The sequence below is a fragment of the Physeter macrocephalus genome, chromosome 14 (assembly GCF_002837175.3).
Source record: "Physeter macrocephalus isolate SW-GA chromosome 14, ASM283717v5, whole genome shotgun sequence".
NCBI lineage: Eukaryota > Metazoa > Chordata > Mammalia > Artiodactyla > Physeteridae > Physeter > Physeter macrocephalus.
The window spans coordinates 89,388,032-89,401,362 of NC_041227.1; the positions used below are offsets into that span (position 1 = coordinate 89,388,032).

Sequence of the window (13,331 nt, forward strand, 5' to 3'; positions counted from 1 at the left end):
GAGAGTGAGGCCATCTGGCCCAGAGCCGGGGAGCCTGGTGGCTGACGCAGCAGGACGCGGCGGGGTGCGCCTAGGCTCAGATGCCGGATTGGGCAAGAGCGCAGAAGCGGCCCCTCTGATCCTGGTCAGGGATATCTGCCCACCAATTCTGGGAAATTCAGAGGCGGGAAGGGAAAGGGGGGAGGGGCAGAGGGGGAAGAGCCAACTGCACCCCGGCCCCTCCTGGCCTGGCCCCCTCCCAAATGTGCCATGAGGAGTGAGGTGACTTGCTTGTGGGGGGAAAGCGGACAGACCAAAGAGACCCCTTCTCTGTGAGGGACAGAGACAGTCCTGCCCCCCGCCCCCATCACGCTTTGCCTGAGTTCCAGCCACTTCTGTTTACCGTCCAAAGTCCCAGGGGCAGGAGATGCCAGGTTAGAAGCACTTGGACACTCAGACACACGGGTTCAGGGCCCTCGCCTGGACCGGCCCCCTCCCCTTCCCTCCTTTCCTCTGTGACCACCACCTGCTCCACTTCCCCTGGCTCAAGCCCGTCCTTCACCCTGGGGCCTGGGCTGCCTGGGAGACTGGAGAGTCAGCCCTCTAAACCTGTAGCAGGTAACCGAGATCGGGAGGTAGGCGGGACCGGGGATGTCTGGGGTTAAAGAGACCCTGGTTCAGAGAGAGTGGGGGGCTGATGGGAAGATGTGGGGTGATTTGGAACGTATGGAGGGGAGGCTCCCGGCCATGTCAAGGCCCAAGCATCTCCTGAGGAAGGATGGGACCCAGCTGTATTTCAGCCCCACACTTCCCGCCAACCTCAGATCCAACCCAAACCGTTGCCTCGCCTCGACCTACTATCAGCCTCCGCCTGAATTAGCATCTTAGCACAGCGTCAAGCCCGAGCCCAGCCCCAGCCCGGGTCCAGCCACAGCCCAGGACCCAGCATGGCGAGGGACTTTCAGGACATCCAGCAGCTGGGCTCTGAGGAGAACGACCACCAGCTCTGCAGAGGTGAGGGCCCAGGCACTCGTGGGCACAGTCCCAGGAGAGAAGATCCATTCAGGAAAGGCAAGTGGCTGGTGTCTGGGGCTTCCCTCCACCTTGGTCTAGCTCCTGGTCGCCCTCTGTCCCTCCGAGGTCTCTGTCACATTCACTCTGCGACCAGGGACTGTCCCCTGACCTCACCTCCTCCACCCCCAGGACCCCAGGAAAGGGGTCTCCCCTCTTCCTTCCAGCCTCAGTAGCGTGTGCCGAGTGTGTGTGGGGTGGGGGGTGGGGGTGGGTAGGTGTGTGTTGGAGGGAAAGAGCACAGAGATTCTGGAAGATTCCCACTTACCCCAAGCGCCCTGCCTGGATCCTTCTCTAGCAAATCTGGACCGAAGGCTCCAAGTGTCTGGGAGAAGGTTTTTGGGTGAGAAAGATCTGAGCAATTCTAGGCTGAAGGGCTGGAGCTGGGGTGGGGGAGGGGTGTCAGGTGTGATGGGCTGGTGATGGAGTGAAGCTCTGTGGAGACCAGGAGGGGTTGGGACTCGAAGCTCAGGGAGGAGGATTGGTTAGCCTGGGCTGGGAGCAGGGATCCCCCAGTCCTGAGGCTGGCGGACCAAGGGAGGGCAGGTGCTCTTGCAGGTGAGGGTGGGAGCCGGGCAGGGCAGGAACAGCAGGAAGGACAGGTATCCCCACCACACTTCTCCTTTCCTGGGGTAGCGGGCTGGCAGACCTTTCCACCAGGCAGTAGGCTGCATGGGGAGAGGCCATATCTGTCTACTTCCCTCTGCACCCCGGGGCCCACGTGCTGCCTGGTATGTAGTCAACACTCAAAAATGATTTTGGATATTGTTGAATCTTCTGAAGACAAGAGGATTCAGTGTTTAAACTGGAGGCTTGGAGAGAGTCCAGAGGTTTTGGATTTCGTGGGAGAGGGGGCTCTCCCAAAAAAGGCCTGGTGGACAGCACTGCAGGGTGAGACCGAACAGGTACAACCATCAGTACATGTCTCTCCAGCAGCCTCTGCTGCCTTCATGTGGCTGCGATAAACGGAACACATTTCCTGCCACAGCCATAAACAAAGGCTGTCACAGTCATCAACGACTGCAACCCTCCCATGTGAGCCGCGGAGCCCTGCGGGAACTCGGGGCTGAAAAGAATACCTGCCGTCTAGCAGCCATCAGACTGCAGCCACTCCCTGCGGTGAGCCCTGAGGAAACTCAGGGTGTGAGAATACAGGATACTGGCCCCAGATGGCTGAGGTGCATATCAAAGGAATGATTTCAGTGAGCCCAGACTCTTGCATCTTCCCATACATAGAAATAAATTCCTTAACTTGAGATATCTGGTTTTCTTTAATTAACGATAATCTTTTGATGTTCCCAACTACCTGCCCTTTGTTGCAAAACCCCTATATATCCTGGCTCCTCCCCTCACCTCCTCAAATAAAACTGAACTCGAACAGTTTTTTAAGTCAACAGCTGACATCTGCCACCTGCTTACCAGGGACCACATTCTATTCTTCTCGGCCTTTTATATGCCTATAGTTTTCAGAAGATTTAGAAATATATTGGCCATTATTTCCTCAAAAAATTTTTCTGCATCCCCATCTCCCCTTTCCATCAAGACTCCGATTACACATATATTAGTGATCCCACAGCTCACTGGTGGTCTTTCTGTTTTGGAAGGAGGGGTGGGATTCTTTTTTCTCTGGGTGTTTCTTTTTATGTAGTTATTATTGCTGTGTCTCTAAGTTCACTGATCTTTCCTTATGCATGTCTAATCTTCCGTTAATTCTATCCAGTGTATTTTTCATTCCAGACATTGTAGTCTTCATGTCTAGAAGTTCAACTTGGGACTTTTAAATATCTTCTTTGATAGCCAACTTAATTTTTGATTATTTTACAATAACTTTTAATGTCGTCTGTTAATTCTAACATCTGTGTCAGTTCTGGATCAGTTTTGGTAGATTTATTAACCTCCTCATTATGAGTTGTGTTTTCCTGCTTCTTTGTATGCCTGGTAATCTTTGATTGGATGCCAGACATTGTGAATTTTACCTCATTGTGTGCTGGATATATTTGTATTCCTCTAAATATTCATGAGCTTTGTTCTGGGATGTGGTTAAGTAACTTGGAGTCAATTTGATCCTTTTGGGTTTGCTTTTATAATTTGTTAGATGGGTTGGGAACTTCTTGGGTACTCTACCCAGTGCCCTGTGGGTTATGAGATTTCCAGTCTGGCTGGTGGGAACAGGCACTATTCTTGGCCCTATTCCTGCCAGGCACTGTTCCCTAATGCTTTTGGATTGTTTTTCTCCCGGCCTTGGGTAGTTTTCCTTACACGCATGTGTTGATCAGTACTCAGCTGCCTGCTTGAGGGGAACCCTCCTCAGATCTCTGGGATTCTCTCTGCAGCTCTCTTCTCTGATCCTCTGTCCTGTGAATTCTAACCCCTTTGGTCTCCACAGACTCCCAGCTCCATCTCTTTGACTTGGGGAGTCTGCTGGGCTCTGATTGGATTTCCCCTCCCTGCCCTGTGGCCTGAAAACTTTCTCCCAGCAGGAGGCTGGGGCAATCAGAGGGCTCACCTTGTTTGTTTCCTGTCTCCACAGGGATCATTGCCCTTTGTTTCCTGAATCCCAGTGTCTCGAAAAATATTGTGTCTTACAGCTATCTGTCTTTTGTTGTGGTTGTTTCTGGGAGGCAGGTAAATCTAGCCCCTCTGGGTCCATGTTTAGACCCGTTTTTTTTACTTTCAGACTTGCCTGTGCAGCACTTTCTATGTTTAATTTCATTCTCAGAATAATCCATTCAGGTAGCTGCTGTTCTTCCCCCAATTTTTAAAAATTGCAGTAGGAACACCTAATATGCGATGTACCCACCTGACACATTTTAAAATGCTCAACAGCCCGTTGTGAGCTCGGGCACCATGTTGTACGGCAGATCTCTGGAACTTATTCAACTTGCGTGACAAACTTTATACCCCTTGAACAGCAATTCCTCATTTTCCCAGCCCCTGGCAACCACCATTCTACCCTCAATTCCTATGAGTTTGACTCTTTTAGATTCCTCATTTAAGTGGACATGAGAAAACGGAGGCGCCCAGAGGTTCAATGACTTGTCTGTGACCTCAGAGCCAGTTGGTGGCACAGCTGATCAGCCGTGGAGGGTCTGGTTTCAGGGTAGAGGTGCAGAGATAAATGCGGAGCTGACCCAGAGTCAGGGGTTTATAGGTCATAGGTCAGGGTGGGAAGCAGGACAAGGGCCCGCTGAGTGGATGGTGCTGGTGAGAGCAGTCAGGGCTCAGCCATGGGGTCCCCTCTGGGTGGGGAAGACGGTGGTCTGGGAGAGCTTCTCTCCCAGGGGATTGAGGACGACTTTTGGGGGGGTGAGAGGAAAAGGGGAGGATATGCTGAGAGGGGGGCGTGGGCAGTGGGGTGTCAGAGACATGCCTGTCTGGGTCAAGAGGAAGGCTGGGTGTGGCTGACGTGGAGGAAGGTGACAGTCCTTGGTGTGAGGGGTCAAGAGTTCTGGGTGGATGGGGGGGGTGCCTGGGTGTGGAGAGAGGGGGCTCAGTGTCCAAGGCAGAGAAGAGGAAGTGTTCTGTTCGCAGGAGGAAGATACAAAAGCAGGAGCTCAGGGCTGGGGGGGACAGCCACCGCCAAGCCTGCAGAGTTGGCAGGAGGGGAGAGGCCAGCTCTGTGTGTGCAAAGATGTGGGTGCACGGGTGTGAGAGCGTGTGGGTGTGTGAGAATGTGTGTGAGTGTGTTACGTGTGCTGCAGTATGTGCGAGAGTGTGTGAGAGGACGGGCATCGTAGTGCGTGTGTGAGAATGTGCTAAGGAGAGTGTGTGCACGCATGAGTGTGAAATGAAAAATGCGTGTGTGATTGTGTGTGTGGGGGGGGTCAGGGCTCAGCTTGGTCGGGGGGGACGGAGAGGTTTCTGTGAGATGATTGAGCGCTAAGGGGAGAAGGTTTATGGTGGAACAGAGGTTTCTGGGGGGCAAGGGCGGAGGGAAGAGGGCAAGGAGGCCCTGAGTGGTGGGAGATGAGAGGATGGGCTTGGGAGGCGGCCCCTGGGGAGTGGTCCATGCTGGAATGACCCTGACTTAAGGATCCCGGTGGAGTTGGGGGCGGTTGTCCCAGTTTTGGATTTGTCTGAGGGGCCCAGACAAATTTCAAGACAGGGTCTAGCCTCTAGGACCCCCAGGTCCAAGATCAAGGCTGTGCACACAGATGATGTGACTATCACATGCATGTGCGTCATATGCACCTGTGTGTGTGTGCACGTTTGCATGAGTTCCTGTGGGTGCGAGTGTGCAAATGTGTGTGTGTGCGCACGCTGCATGAACGCTGGGGTAAAGCCCATTGACTCCCCCAATAGCACCCCCATCTACTTTCCTCTCGCCCCCTCCCACCCCAAGGCTGTACGTCCTCAGGCTCTGTTCCCCTGGTGCTCCATGACGCTGGCTCTCCAGCTCCCCTGCCTCCGCTGCCCCTCGTCCTGACACCCCTTCTCTTGCAGGGACGCCTCCTCCCCAGCCCTTTGTCCTGCAGCGTCTCTGCTCCAAGCTCCGCCTCAGTCTGCTTGTCCTGGGCTTCAACATCCTGCTGCTGGTGGCTGTGTGTGTGATGGGGTCCCAAAGTAAGGGTCACAGGGGTGGGGCAGCAGTGGGGGAGGCGATACGGGCAGTGCTGGGGGCAATGAGAGCCACGATAGGGGAAGAGATGGGGGCAGTGCTGGGGTGGGGAAGGGGACAGTCAGATGGACAGTGATATGGAACAGAGCGCAGCCCACTTCATCCTGTTCTGTCTGACAAGGAGCACAGCTGCAAGTGGAGCTGCAGACCCTAAAGGAAACTTTCAGCAACTTCTCCTCGAGCACCTTGATGGAGATCCTGGCTCTAAGCTCCCATGGTGAGTGGGCACGCCCCTAGGGGAGGGAGTGGGATGGGCTGGATGGTCAAGGAGCTGGTCTTTCAGCGTGGGTTTGCTGGACTCCGTGCTGGGTGCCCAGTGCTGGATCTGCAATAGGGGAGTGTTTGGGGGGTGCTGGGGGCAGGGTGTGCACAGATGGGGGCAGATAACCCAACCGGAGAAGCTGGGCAAGGCTTCCAAGGATGCTGCTTCCTGAGCCGAGGGTCCCTGAAGGATGAGTAGGTGTTAGAGTGGAGGATGGAGGTTAGAGCCAGGTAGAGAGCAGAGTCTGTGATGACCGGGGCATAGAGTGGAGGATGGAGGTTAGAGCCAGGTAGAGAGCAGAGTCTGTGATGACCGGGGCATGAGGAAGACCCCTGCACATTCTGGGACTCTAAACGCGTCCAGTGTGATAGGAGGTGTGGGCCAGAGAGGTGGGTAGGGGCCGGGCCATGCAGGCAAGCCGTGCTAACTCGTGAGACTTTATTTTGAGAAAGTGGGGATCCATCGGAAGGATTTAGCAGTGGACAGGCCTGCGCAGTTTACGCTTCAGAAAATCACTGCGCAGCATCGGGAAGAGTGGGCGGAGTCGGGAGACCAGTGGGCGGGGCGTGCAACATCCCACGTCAAGGTAAAGGTGGCCCAGACTGGTGCTCCAGTGGTGTGAGGATAGAGGGATGTTGGGGATGCGGAACGGAGGGAAAACAGTTTAGCTTTCCTCTTTTTCAGGAGGCAGCGCCGGTGACAAGGTGACATCTCTGGAAGCCAAGCTGGAAAAACAGCAGCAAGACCTGAAAGCAGGTCAGAGACTCTCCCTTGAGTGTGTGTGTGTTTGTGTGTGTGTGTGTGTGTTGTGTTTCCCCAGCCAAATACTGGAGTCCTGGTAGGTGGGCACACACACTGCCCACACCACTGTCATCACCCTGGCCCCTAGATCATGCCACTTTGCTGCTTCATCTGAAGCACTTCCCCGTGGATATGCGCACGCTGGCTTGTCAGATGGCGTTCCTCCAGAGCAACGGTAGGGACGGGGCAGGGCGGGGTGGGGTTCTCCAGTCCTTCCTGCCTGTCCCGTCCAGCTGGATCTGATCTCCCTCTGTCCCCCAATGCCTTCAGGCACAGAATGCTGCCCCGTGAACTGGGTGGACTACGAAGGCAGCTGCTACTGGTTCTCTCACTCGGGGAAGCCCTGGCCCGAGGCTGAGAAGTACTGCCAGCTGGAGGACGCCCACCTGGTGGTCATCAACTCCAGAGAGGAACAGGTGAAACCATACCTTTCCCAAAGGCAGGAGGAAACCTTGGGAATGCAAACTCTGGGAGGCTGGGTCAGGCTTGTTTTGTTATTTTTTCTAACCTGAGGAAGAATCTAGAAGCAGAAGTCTGGCCCAGCTCTGGGAGATCCACGATGGAATCTAAGCCATTGATTTTAAGAGGTGGGAGATTACAGCCTGGAGCTGGGGCAAAGGACAGGAGCCAGGTGACCAGGTGACCAGGTGATGAGGAGCAGGTCAGGAGACAGAATATGTGGCAGGGTGAACTAAAGGGCGGGGACTTGGGTGGAGAACACAGTGGAGCCGCTGAGAGTCCCTGCTTGCTGTGTGCTGGCCTTGGCGTGTGATGGTCCCTTGGGTGAAAGGAGCTTGCTAAGTGGGTGGGATTCCCAGAGACTCCCTGCTGTGGGTTACTGGGTTCCTCCAAAGCACCCCAGGTCTCCCTTCCTGATGCTATCACCAGACCACAACCTCAAATGGCAAGTTCACAGGGAAGAACCAACTCATTAGAACAGGTGGGGCATTTTTGGGAAAAGTAAATGGTAATATTTCCTGAGTCCTCACTATGTGCCAGGCACTTTTATCCACTTTAATCCTCACAACCCTGTGGGGTAGGCATTCATGTTATCCCCACTCCGAGGGGCATAGAGATGAGGGAACTAAAGAGCAGAGAGGTTAAGTAACTTGCCACACGTTCTGCATGGTAGAATGATTCCAAACATATCTTGCTTTACCAGCCAGGTTGAAATTGCCAATATTCTATCAGTATTGGCCTATAAAATATGAATTTCATGTGGGTCAACCTAAGATTTCAGCAGTCTGTTATTTGGTCCACAAAATTTCATGCCGGCTACAACTTCATGGTGGATGGGATTGTACCTTCATCATTTAAAAAAAAAAAATTTATTTATTTATTTGGTTGGTTGCACCAGGTCTAAAGTTGTGGCTCTCGGGCTCCTTAGTTGCAGCAGGCGGGCTCCTAGTTGCGGCATGCATGTGGGATCCCTGACCAGGGATCGAACCCAGGCTCCCCGCATTGGGAGCATAGAGTCCTATGCACTGTGCCACCAAGGAAGTCCCCACCTTCATCATTTTGAAGTGAACGTCAGTGTCCTGTTTAATGCTTTTTGCCTTGAGTTCGTCTTCACGTGATATGAATAGACTGGTCCTTGATTTCTTTTCGCTTGCATTTGCTTCATGTATCTTTGCCCATCCTTTTATTTCCAGCCTTTCTGAGTCTCTTATAGATGAGTCATTCTCAGCCTTCGCAGTATATTGTAAGCTCTTGAGGAATTTAAAACATATTGACACCTGGTCTCACACTCAAAGATTCTGATTTAATTAATCTTGGATCCATCCTGGGCACTGAGATTTTTTTAAGGTCTCCCCCAACCCCACCCGTGTGATGCTACTCTACTGTTCAGCTAAGCTTAAGGTATTTCTCCTACAGGTTGTGTATAGTTGTTTTTGGTTTTTAAAAACTGAATATGTAAGAGACTTTTTGCCTTTAAGAGGTGAGTGTATATCATTTACATTTATTTTTCTTTTTTAAAAAAATTTATTTATTTTATTTATTTATTTTTAGCTGTGTTGGGTCTTCGTTGCTGCGTGCAGGCTTTCTTTAGTTGCAGTGAACGGGGGCTACTCTTCGTTGCGGTGAGCGGGCTTCTCATTGCAGTGGCTTCTCTTGCTGCGGAGCACGGGCTCTAGGTGCGCGGGCTTCAGTAGTTGTGGCACGCGGGCTCAGTAGTTGTGGCTCGTGGGCTCTGAGCTCAGGCTCAGTACTTGTGGCGCATGGGCTTAGTTGCTCTGCGGCATGTGGGATCTTCCTGGACCAGGGCTCGAACCCATGTCCCCTGCATTGGCAGGTGGATTCTTAACCACTGCGCCACCAGGGAAGCCCCTTTTTTCTTTTTTTAACTGAAGTATGATTCACAATATTGGGTTAGTTTGAGGTGTGTAGCAAAGTGATTCAGTTATATATTTTTTTCAGATTATTTTCCACTTTAGGTTATTACAAGATATTGAATATAGTTCCCTATGCTACATAGTAAATCCTTATTGCTTATCTATTTTATGGATAGTAGTGTGTATCTGTTAACCTCATACTCCTAATTTATCCCTCCCTGCCTCCCTTTCCCCTTTGGTAACTATAGGTTTGTTTTCTGTCTTCTGTTTGTGAGTCTGTTTCTGTTTTGTATATAGATTCCTTTGTATTATTTTTTATATTCACATATAAGTGATACCATATAATATTTGCCTTTGTCTGACTTAGTATGATAATCTCTATGTCCATCCATGTTGCTGCAAATGGCATATTTCACTCTTTTTATGGCTGAGCAATACTTATATATATATATACCACATCTTAAGCCAGTCATCTGTCAGTGGGCACTTAGGTCGCTTCCATGTCTTGGCTATTGTAAATAGTGCTGCTCTGAACACTGGGGTGCAGGTATGTCTTTCCCAGTTATATACCCACGGGTGGGATTGCTCGATCATATGGTAGCTCTATTTTTTGTTTCTTAAGGAACCTCCATAGTGTTTTCCATAGTGGCTGCACCAACTTACATTCCCACCAACAGGGTACGAGGGTTCCCTTTTCTCCACACCTTCTCCAGCACTTATTATTTGTAGACTTTTTGATGATGGCCATTCTGACCAGTGTGAAGTAATACCACATTGCGGTTTTGTTTTGCATTCCTCTAATAATTAGCCATGCTGAGCAGCTTTTCATGTGCCTGTTGGCCATCTGTATGTCTTCTTTGGAGAAATGTCTATTTAGGTCTTCTGCCCATTTTTTTTATTGAGTTGTTTGCTTTTCCGATATTGAGCTGTATGAGCTGTTTTTATATTGGGGATATTAACCCCTGTCAGTTGCATCATTTGCTAATATTTTCTCCTTTTCCATAGGCTGTCTTTTTGTTTTGTTAAGGGTTTCCTTTGCTGTGCAAAAGCTTTTGTTTGATTAGATCCCATTTATTTTTGCTTTTATTTCTTTTGCCTTGAGAGACTGATCTAAGAAAATATTGCTATGGTACGAGGGTTCCCTTTTCTCCACACCTTCTCCAGCACTTATTATTTGTAGACTTTTTGATGATGGCCATTCTGACCAGTGTGAAGTAATACCACATTGCGGTTTTGTTTTGCATTCCTCTAATAATTAGCCATGCTGAGCAGCTTTTCATGTGCCTGTTGGCCATCTGTATGTCTTCTTTGGAGAAATGTCTATTTAGGTCTTCTGCCCATTTTTTTTATTGAGTTGTTTGCTTTTCCGATATTGAGCTGTATGAGCTGTTTTTATATTGGGGATATTAACCCCTGTCAGTTGCATCATTTGCTAATATTTTCTCCTTTTCCATAGGCTGTCTTTTTGTTTTGTTAAGGGTTTCCTTTGCTGTGCAAAAGCTTTTGTTTGATTAGATCCCATTTATTTTTGCTTTTATTTCTTTTGCCTTGAGAGACTGATCTAAGAAAATATTGCTATAATTTGTGTCCAAGAATATTTTGTCTATGTTCTCTTCTAGGAGGTTTATGGTGACATGTCATATATAGGTTTTTTAAAAAAATAAGTTTATTTATTTATTTTTGACTGCGTTGGGTCTTTGTTGCTGTGCGCGGGCTTTCTCTAGCTGCCTCAAGTGGGGGCTACTGTTCGTTGCAGTGCGTGGGCTTCTCATTGCAGTGGCTTCTCTTGTTGCGGAGCACGGGCTCTAGGCGCTCCGGCTTCAGTAGTTGTGGCTCACGGGCTCCAGAGCACAGGCTCAGTAGATGTGGCACACGGACTTACTTGCTCCGCAGCATGTGGGGTCTTCCCAGGCCAGGGCTCAAACCCGTGTCCCCTGCATTGGCAGGTGAATTCTTAACCACTGTACCACCAGGGAAGTCCCAATATATATAGGTTTTTAAACCATTTTGAGTTTATTTTTGTATATGGTGTGGGGGAGTGTTCGAATTTCATTGATTTACATGTAGCTGTCCAGTTTTCCCAGCACCACTTGTTGAAGTGACTGTCTTTTCTGCATTGTATATTCTTGCCTCCTTTCTTGTAGATTAATTGGCCATAGGTGTGTGGGTTTATCTCTGGGCTCTCTCACTTACATTTATTTTAAAATGCATATCTTTAATCCAGTCTTTTTGTTTCTGTTTTGTATGCTGCTTTTGTTTTCTGCCCTTTGCTATCAGAGGTGTATTCTTTTTGTTTTCTCCTCTGTGTTATTTTGGACTAGATGTGGCCTGTTTTTCATTATACTAGTAATTACTGTCATAACTTTAAATGATGGGCTGAAACTTATTGGCTTCAAAAAATAAAAGAGGTTATATAACTTTCCATGTGAAAGATGAGGAAACCAGCACACCTTCACATGCCTCACTCTTTTCTCTTTTTTAAAATTGAGATATCATTGACATTTAACACTGTGTAAGTTTGAGGTGTACAGCATGCTGGTTTGATACATTTACATATTGCAATATGATTAATACAGTAGTGTTAGCTCTCACCTTTATCCTGTCACATAATTATCATTTCTTTTTTTGTTCAGAACAATGAAGATCTAGTCTCTTAGCAACTTTGAAGTTTATAATGCCTTGTTCGTTTCTCTCCCACATTCCTTAAATGTTTGCACGAATAGTTGGAGTCTTTTCTATCTTTGAATTTCATTAACCTCGTCCAGATATATCTCAGTGTTGCTCATTCTTTCTGTATTTTTACTCTGAGGCCAGGAGAGTCCTTTTAACACATAATGTTAGGTTTTCTAACATTCTGGAAGATTTTCTTAAGCCCTGTGTTTGAAAATTTTTTCTTGACCATTTGTTCTCTTTTCCTCTGGAGCACATCATCCAAAATGATCTCCATTGTCTGCCCCCATAGCCATCATCTTGTTGCTATTTGCTTCCATCTTTCTCTCTTTTCCTCTGTATTCTGGGTTCTTTTCTCAAGCCTATCTTTTGTATCTCAGGCTTGGTTTTTTGCTGAATTGCTGGGGGGTTTTTGTTTTTTTTTTTTTTACTTCAAAATTTTCTCTTCCATTTCTTCCCTTTACTTTTCATTGTTATCTTTCTTCTTTGATATATTGTTTCATATTTTTATGTTGTTCATCTCCTCTTTAATGTTTTTGAGGATGTAAGTTGTTCTCACTATCCTCTTATGTTTTGAAACATGCCTTCTTTACAAAGTACATTTTTCACCTCTCTTTTGATATCACAGTGCTTTTTTCTTCCTCCTCTTCCTTTCCATCCTCTTTATTTTTGCACAAGTTCCATGGTAATACTCCCCTGTGCTACTTCTTTGAATGGGCTGAATTCTTTCTTGCCTGTTATTTACTCGTGAACAGGGCAGATGCGTTCTTCTGGACTATCTTCTTCGATCACCTGGCACTGTTTCACTCTTCCCCTCAGTCTGCAACACAGAGGGCTGGATACTGATGATTTGTATTCTTTGCTCAGTTATTCAGCTTCTTGTGATGATGGGAAGAGGGGACTGGGACGGGGGCAGCAGCGAATAGAATATCTTGTCTCCAGTCACTTTCCCTCCAGCTCTGTTGACTCCCTTGATTTTGGGGAGCAGCCCTACCAGCCTCTGAGGGCTGTCCCTTCATGCGCAGGATGTTGACCTATTTGCAGGATTCTAGAATCCAAAGGTGCTACTGTAGCTGCCTTTAGATGAGGTGACTAACTGCAAACTTAGTTGGGTCTCTAGGACATGAGAGTGGAATTAGGAAATTTTCCTCCAAATGCAGTTGGAGACCTTTCATATGCTGTCAAAGGGAACTGCTACACGTGCATGTTGGTCACCCATCCTTCTGTTTCCTTCATAAAACAAGGTGATCACACCCTGCCTCTGCTGCCTTCCCAAACCAGGGGACTTAAGTTCCCAGAAAGGGCCATATCTATAAGAGAAAGTTGCTCAGATGTCTGTTGTCCTAGGAGGTGTGCATGAACCCTGGCAAGCTATCTCAAAGACCACTTTTTTTTTTTTTTTGTGGTATGCGGGCCTCCCTCTGTTGGGGCCTCTTCCGTTGCGGAGCACAGGCTCCGGACGCGCAGGCCCAGCGGCCATGGCTCACGGGCCCAGCCGCTCCGCGGCATGTGGGATCCTCCCAGACCGGGGCGCGAACCCGGTTCCCCTGCATCGGCAGGCGGACGCGCAACCACTGCGCCACCAGGGAAGCCCAAG

The 13,331-nt window shown here is 49.0% G+C and overlaps 1 protein-coding gene across 1 annotated transcript in view; it reads left to right on the top strand.

Annotated features, from left to right (window-relative positions):
• Positions 1–696: 696 nt before the first annotated feature.
• The window catches only part of ASGR2 (asialoglycoprotein receptor 2), a 14,037-nt gene continuing 1,402 nt past the window's right edge, over positions 697–13,331 (top strand). The window contains exons 1-6 of the mRNA XM_007100691.3: positions 697–1,050; positions 5,494–5,613; positions 5,790–5,885; positions 6,615–6,686; positions 6,820–6,906; positions 7,002–7,147. Coding sequence (XP_007100753.2) covers positions 927–1,050; positions 5,494–5,613; positions 5,790–5,885; positions 6,615–6,686; positions 6,820–6,906; positions 7,002–7,147 — 645 coding nt within the window. The 5' untranslated portion in view covers positions 697–926. The remainder of the gene's footprint in view (positions 1,051–5,493; positions 5,614–5,789; positions 5,886–6,614; positions 6,687–6,819; positions 6,907–7,001; positions 7,148–13,331) is intronic.